At 38.7% G+C, this 22,147-nt stretch overlaps 2 protein-coding genes across 2 annotated transcripts in view; one reads left to right on the top strand and one right to left on the bottom strand.

The window, feature by feature from the left end:
- LOC125878495 (delta-aminolevulinic acid dehydratase, chloroplastic) overlaps nt 1-22,147 on the bottom strand; it is a 385,024-nt gene that overhangs the window by 60,292 nt on the left and 302,585 nt on the right. The window lies entirely within an intron of this gene.
- LOC125843043 (pathogenesis-related protein PRB1-3) lies at nt 1,664-2,729 on the top strand. Its single transcript, XM_049522289.1, has 2 exons — nt 1,664-1,915; nt 2,353-2,729. Exons 1-2 carry the CDS (start codon nt 1,664-1,666, stop codon nt 2,644-2,646), a joined length of 546 nt encoding a protein of 181 aa, XP_049378246.1. The 3' UTR covers nt 2,647-2,729.

Below are 22,147 nucleotides of genomic sequence, written 5' to 3'. Positions count from 1 at the left end.
ATTTATGTTTGCTATGGTGCACAATTATATAAATTTTGCTATAACATACAAATATAAATTTTGTGTTTGCTATATGTGAAAGTTGCTCTTGAAATAATGTATGAGCAAGTCAACAACCCACCAAAACTTAAACAGGTTGGGCCGATTAGGCAGATTGGATTTGATTTTGCCATAGGATTATATCAGGGACCAACCCTTGCTCCGTTTTTATTGGATGAACTGACATGGCATATCTGAAGAAGATGGTCAATGGAGCTGAGGAGACTTTCTTGTCGTTTCTAGATTTCTTTCCTTTTCTGATTTAGGACAGTGTCATTTTGGCATTTTCTGATCTAGGCCACTTTTGGGCGTTCCATGATATATGTTATTTGCAGATTATGTAATATTGATTGATGAGACACACAACAAAACTAATAACATGGTAGAGGTTTGGAGACATATCTTAGTGAGTCTAAAAGGTTCAGGTTGAGCAGGATTAAAATAAAATACTCAAAGATGCACATTCAACGACATAACTCACAAGGCAAATGTGGAAGTGAGGATTGATACACAAGTCATCTTCAAGAGAGGAAGTTTCAAGTATCTTGAATCAATAATTTAAAAAAATAAGGAGATTGACGATAATATTACACATTATATTGAAATGGGGTTCATGAAATTGAAACTTGCATCCAATGTTTTGTATTAGAAAAATATGTTATCAAGACTTAAAAGTAAATTTTATGAAGTTATTAGTACTTTAGATATTCTCCTATAACAATAGTTAGATAAATTATGGCACACAATGATTTTATATGTAAATTAGAAGTGGAATTTTTTTAAGTTAATCTTTTTCTTAGTTAAAGTGGCTAGCAGAGTTTGTTGGTCACATGCCAATGATTGGAACCATTTTCTGAAGTTATGCATTTTTTCACATTCATTAACGTGATTTTCCACCTCACCCTCAAGTGTCACATGTGATATGATTCCTTCACCACCTGTATTACTTTTTCTCTAATAGTAGTAAAGTAATATGCACTTATAAATGTTATATTTATTAATAATAAATATTGTCAGAGTTCTGAACTCTATTTATTAAAATAAGATACGCATAATCTATGTTATACCATGTGCATTTTATTTGAACACCAATATTCTAACATGATAAATAAGTCAAGTGATTTAACATTATTGATGACTCTCTTTTTCATGTATTCAGTGTTCATGATTTATTGATCCGATTAATTTAGATGTGATGTATACATTTCAATAAATAGATTTTATAAGTTTTCAAGGTATAATTTATAAATAGATATTCAAATTTGAGTATGCATATTTATATATCTCATTTCATCTATATTGTGTCAATTGAGCACTTTAATTTACAAAATAATCATATAGGCACCTCTAAAATTTACGTGTCACGCTAGCATCAAGTGTCTACGGAACACAATAGGAACAAGTTGAAATATTATGTTTTTTTTTTAATATCGATTTATTTATTATGTTTTTTTCCAATCAAAAGATCAAACTATATTATTATTATAATAACATATACAGTCTATAACACATATTTGCAACAACAAAAAAAGCTTGCAACTAGTCACCTATATAAACCATTAGATTCACTCATCCATCCATACAAACCCTCCTCCTCCTCTCACTTACCACAAAACTCCCCAAAATGGGTGGCTTTCCAAACAGACCCTTAGGAAAATTTAGTATTTTCTTTCTCCTTTGCATAGTTCAAACTTCATTTTCTTTTTCTTCCCATCAACATTTGTCCTCTAGACACCTTTTGACAACTACCCCAAGCAACATAGTCAAACAATACCTTAATCTCCACAACAAAGCTAGAGCAAAATTTGGACTTCCACCACTCAAATGGAGCAATAAACTAGCAAATTACGCAAGCTGGTGGGGACACCAACGACAGGTGAGTAAAGAATATGGATTCAAAATTTAAATTCAACAAGTTCAAACTCTAATATAGTAACATTAGTAACTATATTTCTAAAATTTTTAAGTAAATATAAAATTAAAATAGAATACTCAATCATGAATAAATGTAGGCAAATATCATCTCCTTTAGCTATAATGTAAATAAAAAAAGTCGAGTTACCTATCACAAAGGAAAAATCTAGTGAAATACACTAGGTGTCTACCCTTTTTTCAAATTACTGCAACTGACTTAGAGTGAGAATTTAGTCCATAGCGTTACTTACTAGTTATATGTTGATTACCTTCTCTCCTATTACCTTAAAGTTATCGACTAACTTAATATTTTTTAAAACTTTAATAAATTTCTCGTATATACATATGATTTGTTTTTTTGTGTGAATATTGAATTCAGTTGAACTCATCGCTTTGCAGGTGAGTTGTGAGTTGGTTCATTCCCGTGGCGACTACGGGGAGAACCTTTTTTGGGGGAGCGGAAAGGATTGGAAGCCAAGCGATGCTGTCACGATGTGGACGAAAGAAAGACCATATTATGACTATAAGAGCAATTCTTGTAAGAAAAATGAGCAATGCTTGCATTATACACAGATTATTTGGAAACAGAGCACTAGAGTTGGCTGTGCAAAAGTTTTATGCAAAACAGGGGATACTTTGATTAGTTGCAACTATGATCCTCATGGTAATGTAGTAGGAGAAAAGCCCTTTTAACACAACATTTAGAATCTCATTCAATGATTGTTGGGTTTGTGTTCTTTAAAGATAAGGTGTGAACTGAGATTTGGGAAATGTGGGGACCTAAGAAAGGAAAACGAAAATTCGTTCCCCCTCATTAGTAGAATCGAGGAAAAGTTTTGTCTTTTATATTAAGAAACACTTCATTTAGCTCTTAAAGGGTTAAGAAGACATGACACTTCTGGTGGAGCCACATCATGAGCCGAGTGTCATTGTTCGACATATTTCTATTGATCCCATTATGGATGAGAGATGTGGAAGACTTTGACACATGTGTTATATGTGCGATTGAGTTTGATGAGGTAAGGCTCTTACGAGTTCTTCCTTACGGCCACGTATATGACCATGACTGCATCCTTGAATAAGTGTTGACAAATGCTATTCAATGCTCATATTGTTGGTACGACAGAGTTACATAATTTAGGGAACATATTTTTACGTATAGCTAGTGGAAGAAATGTAGCCCGCTTATGTACTACTTTAGGAGGTTATGCACTTGAAAACTTAATATAATTGTCTCTGTGCTTTTACAAGCTAAGTCAACATTTCTATTTTTGAAGCTTTCAAATAAAGGGTTCATTAGACCATTTCGCCTTAAAAAAAAATAATGCTGATTTTGAAGCTATGACTTTACTTGTCGGATCTGGCTTGAATGTGTAGCAAGTTCTTTTTTGTTTATTTGGATGCTTTTGGAGAAACCAATGTAGATCAAATCCTACATGACCTAAACTATACAAATCATATATTACTGCACCACAATGAGGGCAGTTGAGAGCCACAAACGTCTAGGGATGACAATGGGAGGGGTGGGGCGGGACGGGTGGGATGTGGGGAGGGTTGAAGTGAGTTTTTTTAAAATTAATGTGGGGCGGGGCGGGTTGCGGGTATATGTTCAAACTTAATTTTAACTTGGGTGAACGCATCGACAACCCTTAAAGTTGGCACTAACTTTCATTTAGATACCTCAAGTAAGCTTTGTTTATTTTGAACACTTTAAGTAGGAGTTCGTTGTGCCATTTTGACACTTTTTGCTGGCATGGCATAATGAGTGTATAACACTCACTAACAGCGCGTCAAAACTTTATTTAGCCCTTTTTTTTAATTTCTTTTTTGTCTTGTCCTATTTTCAACTACCATTTTCATAAATTTAAACTCCTTCCATGGTGAAAAGTGTTGACAGAAATTTTAGAGTTAAATATATATCTCACTGATTTAAATTTAATAGTCAAATTAGTTTATTATTTGTTTTTAAATCAGGACTCGTTTAAATTATGTGGTTCAAAATCATGATTGAAATTAATACAAACAATTTTGTTGCTTGATAGTTTAACCCTCAGATTCATGTTAGATCTAATTCTCTCAAAAATTGATTTTTANTAAATTATGTGGTTCAAAATCATGATTGAAATTAATACAAACAATTTTGTTGCTTGATAGTTTAACCCTCAAATTCATGTTAGATCTAATTCTCTCAAAAATTGATTTTTATTGTTTTATTAGGAAAATATATTTGGACTGGTTTAGAGTCGCCATTTAATTTTTAAGAAAAATCAAGAAAACTATTATTTTTCAAAAGACTAAAACAGTAAATCTATTGAAAAACTATTAAGGGGGTTCGAGGTTCCTATTAATATTCTAGAAAGGTTTTTAAAGCACCTAGAATATCCGCTAATGTGGTTATCCGACAACTAATTTTATTTGGCTAAAGTAGTTTGACTTAGCCTGGATCGCAAAATTGAACTATTTTGTAGTTAGAACTATTTTTTTTTTAAAAAAAGAAAAGAATTATTGAAATATTATCTAGGCGAAATATCTTGTAAAGCTTATTTATTTGTTCATTTATTTGTTAAGTCAAGTAAAGAATGAATAGTTTAGTTTAAGCGATTAATTCAGAATGGGTATCCTTTGGGGCATTGATTAGGAAACCTTAAGATTAAATAAGCACATAAAAATATGTCATAGCAAATAAATAGATAAGGAAAGAAGATTTGGGCCCAAGTCTGGATTTTCTGTCCGCCTGGGCCAGTATTTGGACCCATTTTACGTTTTGGGCCTTCAACCCATTCGAATCACCTGTACCTGTCCTAAACTAATCATAAAATGAAATATATTTTATCTTTGGGCCTTAGGCCCGATTTTCACTTGTCTTAAATTCTAACAAAGTAATAAACATAATGACCAAATAGGCTTAGGCCCAATAATAACAAAATACAATTATTTTTATATGAAGAGTGGGCCTTTGGCCTAGTCTTTTGAATTCTCCTCCACTTTACGTTCTTCCAACCTTGAGACCTGTTCGTCGATTTTATAGTTGGTTGACTCGGGTAAACAAAATTAAGAAATTGAGCCTTTGCGGCCCTCCCGAAATGCAAGAGGAAGATAGGAGTCCATAGTGAACTCAAGTAGGTTTCACATGCACCACGAAAGAAAGGAAAACAAATTATTAATATGTAATCTGATCAGAATAAATAGTGAAAGATTTACATATTAAATTTTATATATGATATAAGTATTGGCCAAAAATGACATATAATCCCAAAAGGGAGATCACAAAGAGGTGCACTGGAAACTAACTTTCTGGAAAGAAAAGGTTAAGAAAACTATGACTATTTTCGTGCAAAACATGTCACTATGGCTATTTGGTAGCATACTTGTAAATATGGAAAAAAGGAGACCCAATCACCATCAAATAGCATGATAACCAAATGCAAGATGAACAATGAACACAGGTTATTAACTCTTAATACACATGCTAAGTTGACAGCTTTCCAATAAAAAATAACCAGAACAAACTTTCATTAAAAAAAAAAGATAAAACAATAAAGATAAAGGAAAGTAACAACATTGAAATATGCTGACTTGCTAAGAAAAAACACTACTGTTCTATGCACTCATGCAAATAAGTAAGTAATAGGCAACATGTAGGACGCTAAGCTGAATCTAAACACCTTAGAAAAGCACAAATCAACAAACACAACATTAATATAACAAGACAACGATTCACAGCTATGAATAAGAAACAAACTTCAACATTTCCACAAATTCAAGTAAGGTAAAGAAGGAAGAGGCAGCCGTGCTTCAACACTTAAAACAGATTTAGAAAGTATCGTGAAAAATTTTAACAGCCATGCTTCTAACATATAGCAAGTACTTAGAAATTGTCCTCCTTTTTTTTCGAAATTTTTTTACCTAATTTCGTAAAGAGGATAGCCTTAACAATAAAAAGAAAATCGCCGCGAAGCTCAAACCCAAAAAGCAGAGAGACCAACATTGAGTATAACTCCAAAAAAAAAAAAACTTTAACTCAATAATGTAATTAACTTGATGAAACGACTAAGAGAAATATATCATATTGAAATGTCATAAACTAAATAGCATTAATCAGCTAACAAACATAAAATAAAGCTTTTCTAGCATCAAAGGGTCGTTTCGAGGTAGAAGAAGGTGATACCTCTTTTCGGGCAGCGAAACGGGGACGAAAACGAACTGGAACGACGACCTTCACCATGCAAAATCCGAACTAGAACAATAGCCAAGAAGATTGAGCAAGAATATCAAACCCAAAACACAAAAAATAAGTCCCTCCTCCGTTCTCCTTGTAATGTAGTTAGTAGATATTAGCTATTTTTTTTTTCTTAGTTAAAAAATTTTCCACTCCCAGAAATCTGCCTTTTACAGTGAATAAAAAGGAATATGTATAGAGATTTTTAGGGCTAATTGGGGAGGGGGGGAATTTTTGCGTCCAAAATCTGGACAGAAAAGGACATATTTCAAAATTCAAACTCCCAAACCTTGCACCAATTTGGAGAGACACATTTTCTTGCAATTTTCGCCCCATTCCGAAAAAGGAAAGGGGAGAAAAATGTGTGCCTCTTTCTCTGCTGCCTACTGCTGTACCAGTTCTGGGTTTTCTGCGTGTTGAGGGAGAAGAGGAAAAAGACGCAGGGGTCTGGTAGCCTTTGTTGTACGTTTTTTCTGTTTGTGTATTGTATGTTTGGATTGTTCAAAAATAAAGTGGGTTGGGTTATGTATTAGTTGGGAATGTTGGGCTACTGGAATTTGGATAGAGGGTTGCTGGAAAAAATTAGAAAAAGGTCCAAATTTCTCTTACAAGTTGATCCAAAAACTGGGACAAGAGATGATTATGTTAGAATGACCAAATGAGTTGTAAACTTAGCCATTCTTAAATTTAAGATCTAACCAAATCGAGATTAATTGGTGAAATCGGTTAAAAATTAAGTAGAACGAATTAGTATAATTACCTAACGAGCTTTCTAATCTTAACGAAATAAAATAGTTAACTCAAATATAAACTAAATAATTTAAAATATAAACTATTATATAACTTAACTAATTAACCAAAATATTTAATCAAAACAAAAAAAAATTTGAGACGATTTTCAAATAATCATAAAATATACTAATTATATAAATAATTATGTAAAACATATATATTATCTAAAATTTATAAAAAGTGACAAAACTTATTCAAAATAACCTGCAAACTATTTTTTTTTTTGAAATTTATAAAAATTAATTATCTTAAATCGTTTAAAATTGGAGAAGCTCAATGATCAATCTATGATGGGGAGGGTCAAAATTGGATGTCAACATTTATCTCTTATTTTTCTTGGATTGATGCAAGAAATTCGAGGAAATTGAAATTGACAAATTTAATTTTGACCGACCACGTCTTCATCTTTAAGAAAGGGATTTTGGTACGGACTTTAAGAATTATGGCCGAACCCTGGAAATGAGTTTCCTACATATCTCAAGCTATATGAGAATTCAGGCCACTTGTAGTTCGATACGCTTGATTTAACGCACGATTTTGAAAGAATTCAAAAGCGACCCGATATCGAATTTTGAAGAAATCAGAATGCTCGTAAATAGGATTTAAGAGCAAATGTTGGAATACAGCCGAGTTTTCCACATTGAGCCCGCCTACATATCCCTCGACCTAGGGAATCAGGCTGTTTGTAGTTCGACTCTATCGGTTGAAAATGAAATCTATTATGCAAGATAACCTTTGGTTCTGAAAAAGTGACAAAGTAAGTCGAGTATGAAAATGAGGCTTGCAACCTCTTAGTCATGAATGTGGTGCACTTCACACCCATAATTAAGAACTTACATAGACATAATTTCCAAAACTCTTGGTGCATCGTCACTCAGATTGGAAAGCTGCTTCTGATAGAGACAAAAAATTTCCGAATGCGAAATCGGCAAACCTAAAGATACCCACATGCCTTTTGATAGGGGTGTGGTTTGATTGTGGTGGAAGTCGCTCCTCTGCTCACGTCCTAAGAGTTTGACACTCCTCTTTGGACTATGTCCCAGTTCGCTGCTAAGAAAAAGTTCCACGTTGTGCTGCATCCTAATTGATGTCGTCCGCACCTGTGGTTTGTTTTGAGAATTCATCTTCTTGGATGCTCTCGACAAAGACTGAGATAAAACTCATTAGCATAAAAATGTCATTCAAATGGAGGGATAGTGTCTTTTATCGTGTTGACACTTAATTGTTCTTCTTGAACATTTGACGTTAACTCTATTGGGTTTGACGTGAAGCAAATAAAGCTTGTGTCTCATATTTGCAATATAATCTTCAATGTACTCTTCATTTGATGTCAAAGTAATAAAAATAGGATGATGTAATATGTTGATAGTTCTTTTGATGTCGTTGTTGCAAAGAAAAATGATGCATCCGATGTCAATCTTCTTTTGGTAGGCGAATCTTAGTGAATCTTTTTCCCACAATGTATGAATCTCTTTTCGCGATGCATAAATCTTCTCTTGCTATGCATGGCTTCTCCGCGATGCATGACTTTTCCGTGATACATGACTTCTTTCTCTTGGTATGCATGACTTCTCCGAGATGCATGATTTTTTTCTTTTGCAATGCATGATTTGTTTCTCTTGTAATACATGAATTTCTTTTCTTCTCTTTTAATACATGAATCTCTTTTCTTGCTATGTATGACTTCTCCTCTTGCAATGCATGACTTTTCCGCAATGTATGATTTCTTTCTCTTACTATGCATGACTTCTCCGCAATGCATGACTTCTTTCTTTTGCGATGCATGATTTCTTTCTCTTGCAATGCATGACTTCTCTGTGATGTAGGACTTCTTTCTCTTGCAATGCATGATTTCTCCGCGATGCATGACTTTTCCACGATGCATGACTTTTTTCTCTTGCTATGCATGACTATTTTCTCTTGCTATGCATGACTTCTCCGCGATGCATGACTTCTTTCTCTTACTATACATGACTCTTTTCTCTTGCTATGCATGAACCTTTTCTCGCGATGCATGTTTCTTTTGATGATGCCTCCCTGATACCAAATGAAGATAATGCTTCACCGAGCAACATATGTGATCTTCTTGGTATCTTTTGGATGGTGGTATCGTCTGAATCGATAATACAATAGACATGACCCTCGGAGTAGTGGTATCATCTCATTTGACAATACGATATAAATGACTCTCCGGGTAGTGGTATCATCTCATTCGATAATATAAATAAAAATGACCCTCAGGGTAGGAATATTATCATATCTGNGCAGATAAACGTCTTCCAGGTATCTCTAGTTGCTGGGAAATAATAATATTGCTCNTTCTCTTGCAATGCATGACTTCTCTGTGATGTAGGACTTCTTTCTCTTGCAATGCATGATTTCTCCGCGATGCATGACTTCTTTCTCTTGCTATGCATGATTATTTTCTCTTGCTATGCATGACTTCTCCGCGATGCATGACTTCTTTCTCTTACTATACATGACTCTTTTCTCTTGCTATGCATGAATCTTTTCTCGCGATGTATGATTTCTTTTGATGATGCCTCCCTGATACCAAATGAAGATAATGCTTCATCGAGCAACATATGTGATCTTCTTGGTATCTTTTGGATGGTGGTATCGTCTGAATCGACAATACAATAGACATGACCCTCGGAATAGTGGTATCATCTCATTTGACAATATGATATAAATGACTCTCTGGGTAGTGGTATCGTCTCATTCGACAATATAAATAAAAATGACCCTCAGGGTAGGAATATTATCATATCTGATAATATAACGCAGATAAATATCTTCCAGGTATCTCTAGTTGCTGGGAAATAATAATATTGCTCTCTTCGTGGTTTTCATTTGTCCCATCTCTGAACATAGTTGCACTTTCATTATGGACTTCGCCTTGCTGAGAATTTGAATAAAGTAATGCTACTCATATTCCCAATTCTTGGTATAAGAAGCATAAAATATTTCCTGCATCCACAGAAAAGTTGTCAATTTGGGGAGCTCTTCGCCCTTTTGACTTCTCTGTATTCATTGAATGGAAGAACATGCCGATCTTGAGGCAAACCTATAGACCTGCATCCGCAGAAAAATTGTTAGTTTTTTACAAAATGAACTGATTTGTGTCGATCTCTTCGGTTGTCTGCTCCTTGTCTTGCTATCTCCGGTTGATTTCTCTGATCTCCCGCTTCTTGATAAATAAGACAAAACATTTTTTTTATGAAAATATAATTGAAATATGAAGGAAAAGTTTTTTAAGGAAAATAGATTTTCAAAAGTAATGTTTGGAAAAAGCCACTGCCAAGTGTCATGTCACATCAAGTTTTATGAACGTCATTCGGAGTTGGTGTTTTGAGATCTATCTGATTACTTGCTGGGAAGTATTCAAAGTTGTTCCAAACTGCCGATGAGTCTGTTGAAATTTTGAGGCCATCCTCAAAATTTCTGTCTCAGGTAACTGTCTTGGCTTATCCTTAACCGTTGGCGAGCAAATCACAAAATTTTTGAGATTTTCTCAAAAATTTGTCCCAGTTACGAATCTCAAAGTTACTTCAATCTTGGCTTTGTTGGAGATATTTCTTTCTTGAGAATTTTTGAGTTTCTCTCAAAAATTCTGTCCCAATTTCTGTTGTAAAGATAAAATAGAAATCTCACGGGAGATATGACCGAGCCCTTGTAGCGCTTACGTATCCCGTTGAGGCAGGAATCAGGTAAAACGTAGTTCCCCCTCAGAGATTAACAAAATAAGAAAAATTACAAAAAAACCCACCGAGGCCGACATAGGCCGCCTACGTATTTCATTCTTGAGAATTCAGGTCGAACGTAGTTCAAAAATAAAGAATTATTAAAAGGGGATAAAGGGGTGACCGAGGCCGACATAGGTCGTCTACGTATCTCATTCTTGAGAATTCAGGTCAGACGTAGTTCATTACACAGGGATAGATTTTAAACAAAGAAATTACAAGCAAATGGAACGATTACAAAGAAATGACAGAAATACAAACTAAAATTTCACACATAGTATCTCTTGACTGCATCTGAGTTTATTGGTTTCGGCCATTCGGTGCCATCCATCTCCGACAGGACCAAGGCACCTCCAGATAATACTTTGCGAACCATGTAAGGTCCTTGCCAATTCAGTGCGAATTTCTCTTTGTACTCATCCTGATGAGGGAAAATACGTTTGAGGACTAACTGACCAACTTCAAACATTCTGGCTTTTACTTTCTTATGGAAAACACGGATCATTCTCTGTCGATATAGCTGTCCATGACAAACAACAACCATTCTCTTCTCATCAATCAATGTTAATTGATCAATCCGCTTGCGAACCTATTCAGCATCACTCAATTCAGCTTCTTGGATGATTCTCAACAAAGGTATTTCAACTTCTGCAGGTATAACTGCTTCTGTTCCATATACCAGCAAATATGGAGTGGCTCCAACTGATGTTCTGACAGTCGTTCGGTAACTCAACAAAACATATGGCAGCATATCGTGCCAACCTCTACGATTATCAATCATTTTCCTCAGAATCTTCTTTATGTTTTTGTTGGCGGCTTCTACGGCTCCATTCATTTGGGGACAATAAGCGGTTGAGTTCCGGTGAGTAACCTTGAATTGTTCACATATCTCTCTCATCAAGTGACTGTTGAGATTCGCTCCATTATCAGTAATGATGGACTCTGGCACTCCAAACCTACATATCAAATTATTGCGAACAAAATCAGCTACAACCTTCTTGGTCACCGACTTATACGAAGCTATTTCCACCCACTTGGTGAAGTAGTCGATGGCAACCAAAATGAATCTGTGCCCGTTAGAGGCGGCTGGCTCTATTGGACCAATGACATCCATACCCCAAGCTACAAAAGGCCAAGGTGAACTCATAGCAATAAGTTCGTGAGGCGGCACTCGAATTAAGTCACCATGCACTTGACATTTATGACATTTCTGGACAAACTTGCAACAATCATGTTCCATAGTCATCCAAAAATAGCCGGCTCGAAGGATCTTTCTCGCCAAAGTGAGCCCGTTCATGTGAGTACCACAAACTCCGACATATACTTGTTCCAGAAGCTCTGCAGCTTCACTAGCATCAACACATCTGAGAAGATCTAAATCTGGAGTCCTCCTAAAAAGGATCTCCCCACTTGCAAAGAAATTGAGGGTCATGCGGCGTATCGACTTCTTCTGGTTGAACGTTGCATTCTCAGGATAAGTCTCGTCCTCTATATATTTCTTGATGTCAAAATACCAAGGCAAACCATCTAATTCCGGTTCGACGTGTGAACAATGAACAGGATGTTCTTTTACCTCTATATCCACTGGATCAATATAACTTGTATCCGGATGCTTAATCATTGATGCGATGGTGGCAAGAGCATCGGCCAACTCATTCTGTGTCCTGGGAGTGTGTCTGAACTCAATCTTGCGAAATCTCTTGCACAACTTCTGTATATACCGCACATACGATGTAATCTTTGGGTTTTTCATGGCCCATTCTCCTTGAACCTGATGAATCAGTAAGTCTAGTCTCCAATAAGCAGAAGCTCATGAACATTCATGCCAATGGCCATCTTCAAACCAATGATACAAGCTTCATATTCGGCCATGTTGTTCGTGCATTCAAATCGGAGTTTAGCCGCCATAGGATAATGCTGATCGATTTCTGACACTAAGACCGCTCCGATTCCTTTTCCTTAATGATTCGCCGCTCCATCAAAGAATACTCTCCAACCAGGGTATGCCTCAGAAATATCTTCACCCACAAATGAAACTTCCTCGTCAGGAAAATAGGTCTTGAGCGGTTCATGCTCCTCATCAACTGAATTCTCTGCAAGATGATCAGCTAAGACTTGTGCTTTTATCGCCTTTTGTGTTACGTACACAATGTCAAACTCACTCAAAAGCATTTGCCATTTAGCCAACTTCCCGGTCAGCATTGCTTTTTGGAAAATATACTTCTATGGATCCATCCTGGAAATAAGGTATGTGGTATAAGAAGACAAATAATGTCTTAACTTTTGAGCGATCCAGGTCAAAGCACAACATGTTCTCTCCAAAAGAGTGTAACGAGCCTCATATGGAGTGAACTTTTTGCTCAAGTAATAAATGACTCGCTCTTTCTTTCCAATTTCGTCATGTTGACCAAACACGCATCCCAATGCGTTATTCGAGACCAACAGATATAGCAATAACGGACTCCCTTCTCGCGGAGGGACCAACACCGACGGATTGGACAAATAGTTCTTGATGGCATCAAAAGCAGTTTGACATTCTGCAGTCCACTTGGTCGAGGCATCTTCTTTCAATAACTTAAAGAAGGGTTCACACACCACGGTGGATTGAGCTATAAACCGACTGATGTAGTTCAACCTTCCTAAAAAACTCATCACCTCTTTCTTGGTCTTCAGAGGGGGTAATTCCTGGATCACCTTGATCTTGGAAGGGTCAAGCTCAATGCCCCTCCTGCTGACTATAAATCCCAACAACTTGCCAGCTGGCACTCCAAAAGCACATTTGGCGGGATTTAACTTCAAATTGTATCGACGTAGACGGTCAAAGAATTTCCTCAAGTGAGTCAAGTGATCCGAACTCTCGCGGGACTTGATTATGACATCATCTACATACACCTCGATCTCCTTATGAATCATATCATGAAAGATAGTCGTCATGGCCCTCATATAAGTAGCACCGGCATTCTTGAGACCAAAAGGCATCACCCGATAATGATATACACCCAAGGCGTAATGAAAGCTGTTTTTCCTGCATCTTCTTCATTCATCAGGATCTGGTAATAACCCGCATAACAATCCACAAACGACTGCATCTTATGCTGAGCACAATTATCAATGAGAATGTGAATGTTTGGCAATGGGAAATTATCTTTCGGACCAGCTTTGTTGAAATCTCTGTAGTCAACACAAATTTTGATTTTTCCGTCTTTCTTGGAACCCAGAACAACATTAGCCAACCAAGTCGGATACTGTGTCACTTCCACTACTTGTGACTCGATCTGCTTTGTAATCTCCTCTTTGATGTTCAAACTCAACTCAGGTTTGAACTTTCGAGTCTTTTGTTTTACTGGACTGAAATCTGGGTTAATCGGCAATTTGTGGGATACCATATTCGTACTTAACCCTGGCATGTCTTTATAAGACCAGGCAAATACATCAATGTGCTCTTTGAGCAAACGAACCAGGTCTCTTCTTGGGGCTTCAGTCAGATGGACACTGATTCTGACTTCTTTGATACATTTCTCATTCCCAAGATTCACAGTTTCAGTTTCTTCAAGATTTGGCTTGTGTTGATTCTCGAATTGTCGAATCTCTTCAGCAACATGTTTAGGTACCTCATTTTCTTCTTCATATTCCTCACACTCATCATCACCTGCCTCATTTCGTTCACTCGGTTCATGACATGACATGACATTGGCAGGTTTTAAGTTAATATTACTGAAATCATAAACAAACAAAGTTAGAAAAGTAAAATATAAACAAGTAAGTAAACAGACAAATTTTGATAAAAGAGGCTTTTATTTAAATTGAAAAAACAAGCACAAACTTTAGCCATGGCCAAAGGCCATTTTGCTTTTTTTTTTTTTAAACATCACAAGGGAATTTAAAAACTTCAAACAAATAAAACTGTATAAAGGGTGGGTCTCGAGCCTCTTCCGAACTACCACCGATTTTAAAACAAACAAAGACACATGTCTTTTCTACCCAGATGAGCGAGAAATCAGGAGTGGTGTAGAGGTTCAGTTCTGCAATTGCTCATCAGGTTCTGCATCACGGATGCCTGATGTCCCAGCCTCTTCCTCGATGACCGCATCAATCTCCTCAAAAAGGCCCCAGATTCCTTCCCTGAGACCACCATCATTGACATTTTCTCATACCGAAAATGACTGATACAGATGAGGAATTGGCCTGGCCAATGTTTGATCAACACTCTTGTTCTTCATCTCTGTTTCATCAGCCTCTGTGGGGACATACCCCAAACTGAATTTTGCTCATTTGGCGGGAATTTGGATAGGCTCGATGATTCCTTGAAAGTGCTTCCCCAATCCAAAACTTGGTTCGAAACCATTCCTGAGCATGACAGTAGCAATCATCTTGTACACGACAGGCATAGGAGGCTGTGGAGCCAAGTCATCACCGGTGGCATTTGCCAGCTCCACCGTGTAGAAATCACAACCTCGAGAGATATCATCAACGATCGGTGTATACCCATTGGAATGACTCCCTTCACCATAAATGACCAATTCTTGGTCCTTCCAAACAAACTTCATTAGTTGGTGAAGGGTAGAAGACACAGCCCCAGCCATATGAATGAACGGTCTTCCTAGAAGCAAGTTGTAACTGGTGTTGATATCCAACACCTGGAACTCCACATTAAAATCCGCAGGACCCACTTGAATATCTAAGTTTACCGCACCCAATCTGTCTCTTTGCACTCCATCAAAGGCCCTCACATTGACTTGGTTCTGGTGAAGCATTCCCAAGTCGAATTTCAGCTACCTCAAAGTCGAAAGTGGGCAAATATTAAGACCGGATCCTTCATCGACCAAGACGCGATTAAGTATCTTGTCTCGACACATACAGGTGACGTGCAGAGCTTTGTTGTGCATCCTCCCTTCAAAGGGCAGTTCTTCGTCACAAAAACTGATTCGGTGCCCTCGGATGACCTGGTTTATCATGACTGCTAAATTATCACTGTTAGTACCCACAGGCACATAAGTGTCATCCAAAGCCCTCATCAGAGCCTGTCTATGTAACTACGAACTCATCAATAAGGCCCACACAGAGATCTGAGTCGGCGTCTTCTCCAAATGCTTCACAATCGAATAATCTTTCGGCTGCATTTTTCTCCAGAACTCCTCGGCCTCGGCTACACTGATCGGCCTTTTTGTTTGGTCCTTCTTCTGCCCTCCTTGAGCTAACTCTTCCGGTGTGTAGCACCTTCCGGATCTGGTCATACCCTGGGTAACAGCCGTTTCAATCACAAACTTTGGTCGAGTAAGAGTTTCTCGCGGCACCAAGGCAACAACCTTCTCGAGTGTCAGAATCACAAACTCCTTCTTCTCTCTAATGCTCAACGAAGCTACAACCTTTTCCAATTCATTAGGAGCAATCGGAACTATTGTCTTTGTCACGCACCAATCATCATCTATCTCTATCATATTGATAGCGACGCATCCATGATTTGGCAAAGGGTTACTATTGACATTGGGCGTGACTGTCTGAAGAGAGACCATATTCTGGTCAATCCGGTGTTGGATCTTATGCTTCAAGTTGATGCAGTCCTCGGTATCATGTCCAACACTGTTGGAGTGATACGCGCACTTCTGATCAGGTCTGTAAAACTTTGAGCTAGTGTCAACCGGCTTGGGCCCTACTGGATGAATATACCCTGCCGCAATTAATCGTTCGAACAGCTTTGTTCGGCTTTCAACGAGCGGAGTGAAAATTCTGGCAGGCTTCTTGTCAAATCTAAGACGGGGGGGATCATAATTGCCTTGTTGAGGAGGAGGAATTTGACGATAATTTGGAGCGTTTGGACGGGGAGCTTGATATCTGAGATATGAGTTGGTTTGGTAGTTTGGTTGTGTAGCTTGGTGGTTCGAGGGGGTATTTTGGTAAAGTGGAGCTGGGGTTTGGTACATTGGGGGAGGCGTTTGGTAATTTGTCTGAACGTTGACACAGTTGGGGGCGGCATTTCGATAGTGATGAGACGGAGTCTGGTAAACTGGAGGGGAAGTTTGGTAGATAGTAGGGGTAGTTTGGTAGTTAGGAGGGGGAGTATTTTGATAGTTGGGAAGAGGGGTGTTTTGGTAACTGGTGAGAGGGGTATTTTGGTAATCAACCTGTGCATAACATGCCGGGTACGAACTCTGTGAAGGTCGAGAACGACCTTGGTATGATGATGATTTCTTTGGGGTCTTCTTCCCCTCATAAGAGATAGATGACACATCCTCTCTTTTCTTCTTCAACAAGCCCGAAGATCCGGGCGAGGCAGCAACACGGGCAATCTTCCCGGTTTTCAATCCACGATAGTCTCACCTACCTTGACTATCTCAGCAAATTTTGCTCCGACGAGCAACATAATTCTGTCATAATATTCGGGCTCCTGCACCCGCACAAATACTTCAACAATTTCCTTTTCTGACATAGGAGGTCTAACTCTAGCAGCCTCCTTTCGCCATCTATATGCAAATTCTCTGTAACTCTTGGTCGGCTTCTGCTTCATCTTCTCCAAGGAGTAACTATCAGGAACGATCTCCACATTGTAGACGAATCGTTCGATGAAGTCCTTAGCCAGAGCATTCCAGCTAGACCACTGTTTCGTTTCATGAGACGTAAATCATTCTAGAGCCTCTCCGATCAAACTTCGGCTAAAAAGCCACATTAACAAAGCCTCGTCTCTCCCAACTCCCACGAGTTGGTCATAGTAGGCCCTCAGGTGCGCTAAGGGGTTCCTCGTTCCTCCAAAGATGTCAAATTTTGGCACCTTGAACCCTTCTGGGAGGTCCAAATTCGAATGAATACATAGGTTTTCGTAACTCAACCCGGCAACCTCAGGAATGCAGTTCAACTCCTTCATGGCTTTTCTAATTTCCTCTTTCATATCTATCTTGGCGGTCTCTCCCTTTGACCTCCACTCTCTCTCCTTCTCCTCATAGTGGTCGAGCTCCGAACCATGGACATCATGCTCGTTGGGGACTGGTATTTGGAAAATGGCTTTTTGCGGTAGTGGTGGAGCGATAGAGGGACTTTGCCCATTTAAAGGGGCGTGATAGTTTTGGGGATAAGTCTGGGGGGTTGGTGTATAGGTTTTGGTGAATGAGGAAAGTGCGTGGGTTATTAGCGTTTTGGNGGGGGGGGGGGTAGGCTAGTTTGGTGGTTTGCATTAGGGGGAAGGAGTGGTGCTTCGAGGTTGGATTTTTGAGGAGGGGGTGGTGTTAGATGAGAGGCTGAGGCGTAGTGGGGGTTTTGGGTGGTAAGGTCAATGACGGAGGGATTACGAGCAGGACTTGAAGGCGGGTTCTGAGCTTGTTCCAAGTTAGGAAGGAGAGTTTGAGCTGGAAGTCTTCCATCTGGTTGAGTGTAGACAGCAGATATCGAAAGAGGCAAATCTTGTTTTTTCTGCATCTCGACCCTCATCTCAGCAATTTGTTACATCATCTGCAGGATCAGTTCATTCTGGTCGACAAGGACGGGTTGAGCCACCACGACATCAGTAAGGCCGATTTTTTCGTTGTTATCACCCATTGCTGTTTTTTTTTTTGTGAACTTTGACTGGGAAGGGAATCTGTAGGCCCATTTGATATGGTAAAATAGGGGTGTTCAGCCAGTGTATCAACATAGATCAGTTCTAACTACCTGTAGAGAAAAATAACTCAAAGGCAAATCTGTCAGTATTAGTTCTGGACGAATAATGCAAGATATCACATAGAAAGCAGATAAACATATAAAAGTTGCTTCATTTGAAGACACGTTAACCCACGAGTAATGGGGACTGATTTTTGAACAAGCAGGGATTTGCTCGTTTTATTTTGGGGCTAGTGATTCAGAAAGGCTAAATTGCATTGAGCTAAGGTCTTCTTGCTGCATCTTCTGGCATCCTCAATGTTTCCTTGTAGGATGAAGGGGAAAAGAAAATTTGAAAAAGATAGGGGCTGGAACTTTAAAGGCTGCCTAAGTATCTCCGAAGGAGAATTCAGGCCCTATGTAGTTCGAATACAAAGGAAAAAATTCTCATTTCCATTCATTCATTTCTTGAAGATTACAAGGAAAGTAAAGACATACAATAAAGCTCCTAAAGATAGATAGTGCTTTCATCAAGCTTCTTCTTCTGACTGCTGCATTAGCCACGGGGGACAAACTCAACTTGAATCTTTCCCATGTTGACGAGGGATTCCACGTCATAGCGAAACCTGAGGCACCTTCCAATGTTGTGATCTATGGCATCATGGTAAGGGTAGGGTTTCCAGATCTCAATTCCAACGGGATCGATTGCTTCGTCATCCTTTCTGACAGAGGCCAATACTCCCATTTGAACTAACAGACTGTAGATATCCAGCAACATTCTCTTGAAAGGCGTGAAGTAATGACAATAAAACAAAGTGTGCTCAGTGACCGGCATATTAGACTCATGTTGGTCATAGGTAAGGACGGTGTCCTTACCCCACATATACGGGATCTCCCCAACGTTGATCAGGTTGCGGATTGCTTCCTTAAGCTCCACACATTCCTCTACCATGTGTCCTCTTTGGTTCGGGTGGTAGGCACATGTCTTTTGAGAGCTTTCATGCCCAAACCTAAAAGTGGTTCCTTCGAGAGACTTCAGCATACTTGACGCCTTAAGGTGCTCGTAAATGAGAGCACATGACACGACTCTTGCTCCCACGCTATGTGTCCGCTCATAAGTCGGGAGAGTGATCTTTTGGTCTCCTCCTTTCAGACGTCTCAGGAAGGGAGGCATATATATGATTTTTTCATCGGCATCTTCTTCAGTAGCTCCAGGGTGAGTGTCTTCGGGACCACTATTTGCTTCTTGATTGAAGAAAGAGCATTTCCCGCGTATCTTCTGAAGTCTCATAGTTATGTCTTTCTTGAAGACGTCATGTTCCTTCCGCACAACAACTGTCCTTTCACTTATAACATTGCATTTCGTCCTCTTTGCTGCCAATTCTGCGTCTAGTGCCTCATTTGTTGCTTGTGCGACCGCGGTGGCAAACTCCACTTCTATTCTCCTTTCTCTGGTTTTTTGGATCTTTCGCCTCAGCCGCTGCAATTCCATCCTCAAATCCTCCTCGGTTAGCCCTATGTCGATACCCTTGCCTTTTTCCATCTTAGCGGCAATTTCACCTTCCTGATATGATAGAGTAATATTTTTAGGATTTGGTAGTAGGATTTTATTTCTAGCTAAGAAACTTAAGACTCATGGAATTTTGGTCGTATATTTGGGTAGTGACTTGTACTTGGTATTGTAGGGATTTTCGGAAAATTTTGAAAGGAGTGGGCTAAAATGTCCTCATTCAAAGCAACAATATCACGTAAACAGTTAAAACACATAAGCATATATCGCGCGTCCTAAACAAGTAGGGGGCCCTTTTATGCCAAGGGTAGGCCTAGCGTATTTGAAAGATGTATGTGTAGGATTGAACCATTTTGTTACCCCAAAGCAAATTTCGCATATAAAATAATGTCCGAAAAACGAAAATAAGTAGAGGGGAGTAGGGAATAAACGGGAAACACAAAAGAAAAGGCCCACGCAGGGGTTATTTGAAAGAAGTACCAAAATACAAGAAAGATAAGCCCACGCAGGGGCAAATAACAATAAGTACATATAGAAATACCCACGCAGGGGCGAAATCCGCTAAGGTGCTCCCGATGGCCCCGCCTCTGATCTGCTCCTCTTGTTCTGTGCCATGAGATGTTGAAGCCTATATTGAATCATTAGCAGGTATCCTTCGCCCCGACGACCTTTCTCTTTCCAGTCTTCGAGACACATTCCGCTTTTCTTATCTCCAATCCACAAGTTAAGCTCCCCCAAATCGCTTTTCAAGCTTTCTAATTCTTGAGTCACACTATCGAGGGAATACTTATCCTCTTCTTGCTTTCGGAGAAATTGCCCGTGCATTTCCTGGGCTTCCCTTCTTACCTCTCTTAGTTCTATCAAAGCTTTGGTCTCTTTGTCCTCTACACTGCGATAAATTTTCAGAACTGAGAAAGAGATACGCTGTATATTGCGCTTCAACCAAACTTTGTAAATTTCGTTGTACCCCGCATTAAATTGGTCCGCGGCAATGGTGTCATCTTTCATTCGCACTGCTCTTTTCCATTCTCTCAGCATCTCTGAAGCCTCAGGCACTCTAACATCCCCGATGTCGAACACATAGATACGGTAGTATGCTTCTCAAGGTGTAGTTTGTCTTCTTCCGAACTGCCTCAGGACCCGAATGGGTGCATATGGGCGAATACCTCGAATACCTGGCAGATGAAGCACAAGTTGTCTGTCGCCCCGTACTATGGCATCTTTTGAGATGAAACGGTCGAACATCCACTGGATGTTTTCTTCACTCAACTCAGAAAAAATTTAAGCCCATCTTTCTCTGGTTCTTCATTTTTCTAAGTCTGCCCAGAACAACATGTCATTCAAACTCTTAAGAGTGTTGACACCCAATTTTGGACGACATCAAAAGGGATGCAGCACAACGTGGAACTTTTTCTTAGCAGCGAACTGGGACACAGTCCAAAGAGGAGTGCCAAACTCTTAGGACGCGAGCAGAGGAGCGACTTCTACCACAATCAAACCACACCCCTATCAGAAGGCATGTGGGTTTATCTTTGGGTTTGTTGGTTTCAGTTCCGCATTCGGAAATATTTTGGTCTCTACCGGAAGCAGCTTTCCAATCTGAATGACAAAGCACCAAGAGCTTTGAAAATTATGTCCATGTAAGTTCTTACTTATGGATGTGAAGAGCTCCACTTTCATGACTAAGAGGTTGCAATCCTCTTTTCCATACTCGACTTATTTTGTCACTCATTCAAAACCGAAGGTTATCTAGCATAATAGATTTCCTTTTCAACCGATAGAGTCGAACTACAAGCAGCCTGATTCCCTAAGTTAAGGGATATGTAGGCGAGATTGGTGTTGAAAACTCGGCTGTATTCCGACATCCTCTGTCGAATCTTATTCTCGAGCAATCTGGTCCCTTTATAATATGGTATCAGGATAGCTTTTGAATTCTTTCAAAAACGTGCGTCAAATCAAGCGTATAGAACTACAAGTGGCCTGAATTCTCATATAACCTGAGATATGTAGGAAACCCAATTTCGGGGTTCGGCCATAATTCCTAAAGTCCGTACCAAAATCCCTTGTCTAAAGATGAAGACGTAGTCAGTCAAAATTGGATTCGTCAATTTCATTTGCCTCGAATTTCTTTCATCAATCCAAGTCAAACGAGGGACATTTGTTGACACCCAATTTTGGACCTCCACAATATAAATTAATCATCGAACTTCCTAAATTCTAAATGATTTGAAATAATTGGTTTTATAAAATTCAAAATAATTTTCAAATCATTTTAAGTAGTTCTGTCATTTTTATAAATTTCAAAATAATAAATATGATAGTTTCTATAATTACGTGTCTAATCAGTATATTTTGTGAATGGTC

Source organism: Solanum stenotomum, chromosome 10 (genome assembly GCF_019186545.1).
Source record: "Solanum stenotomum isolate F172 chromosome 10, ASM1918654v1, whole genome shotgun sequence".
NCBI lineage: Eukaryota > Viridiplantae > Streptophyta > Magnoliopsida > Solanales > Solanaceae > Solanum > Solanum stenotomum.
Note: the sequence above shows the minus strand (reverse complement) of the source record. Positions and strands in the feature narration are given on the sequence as shown.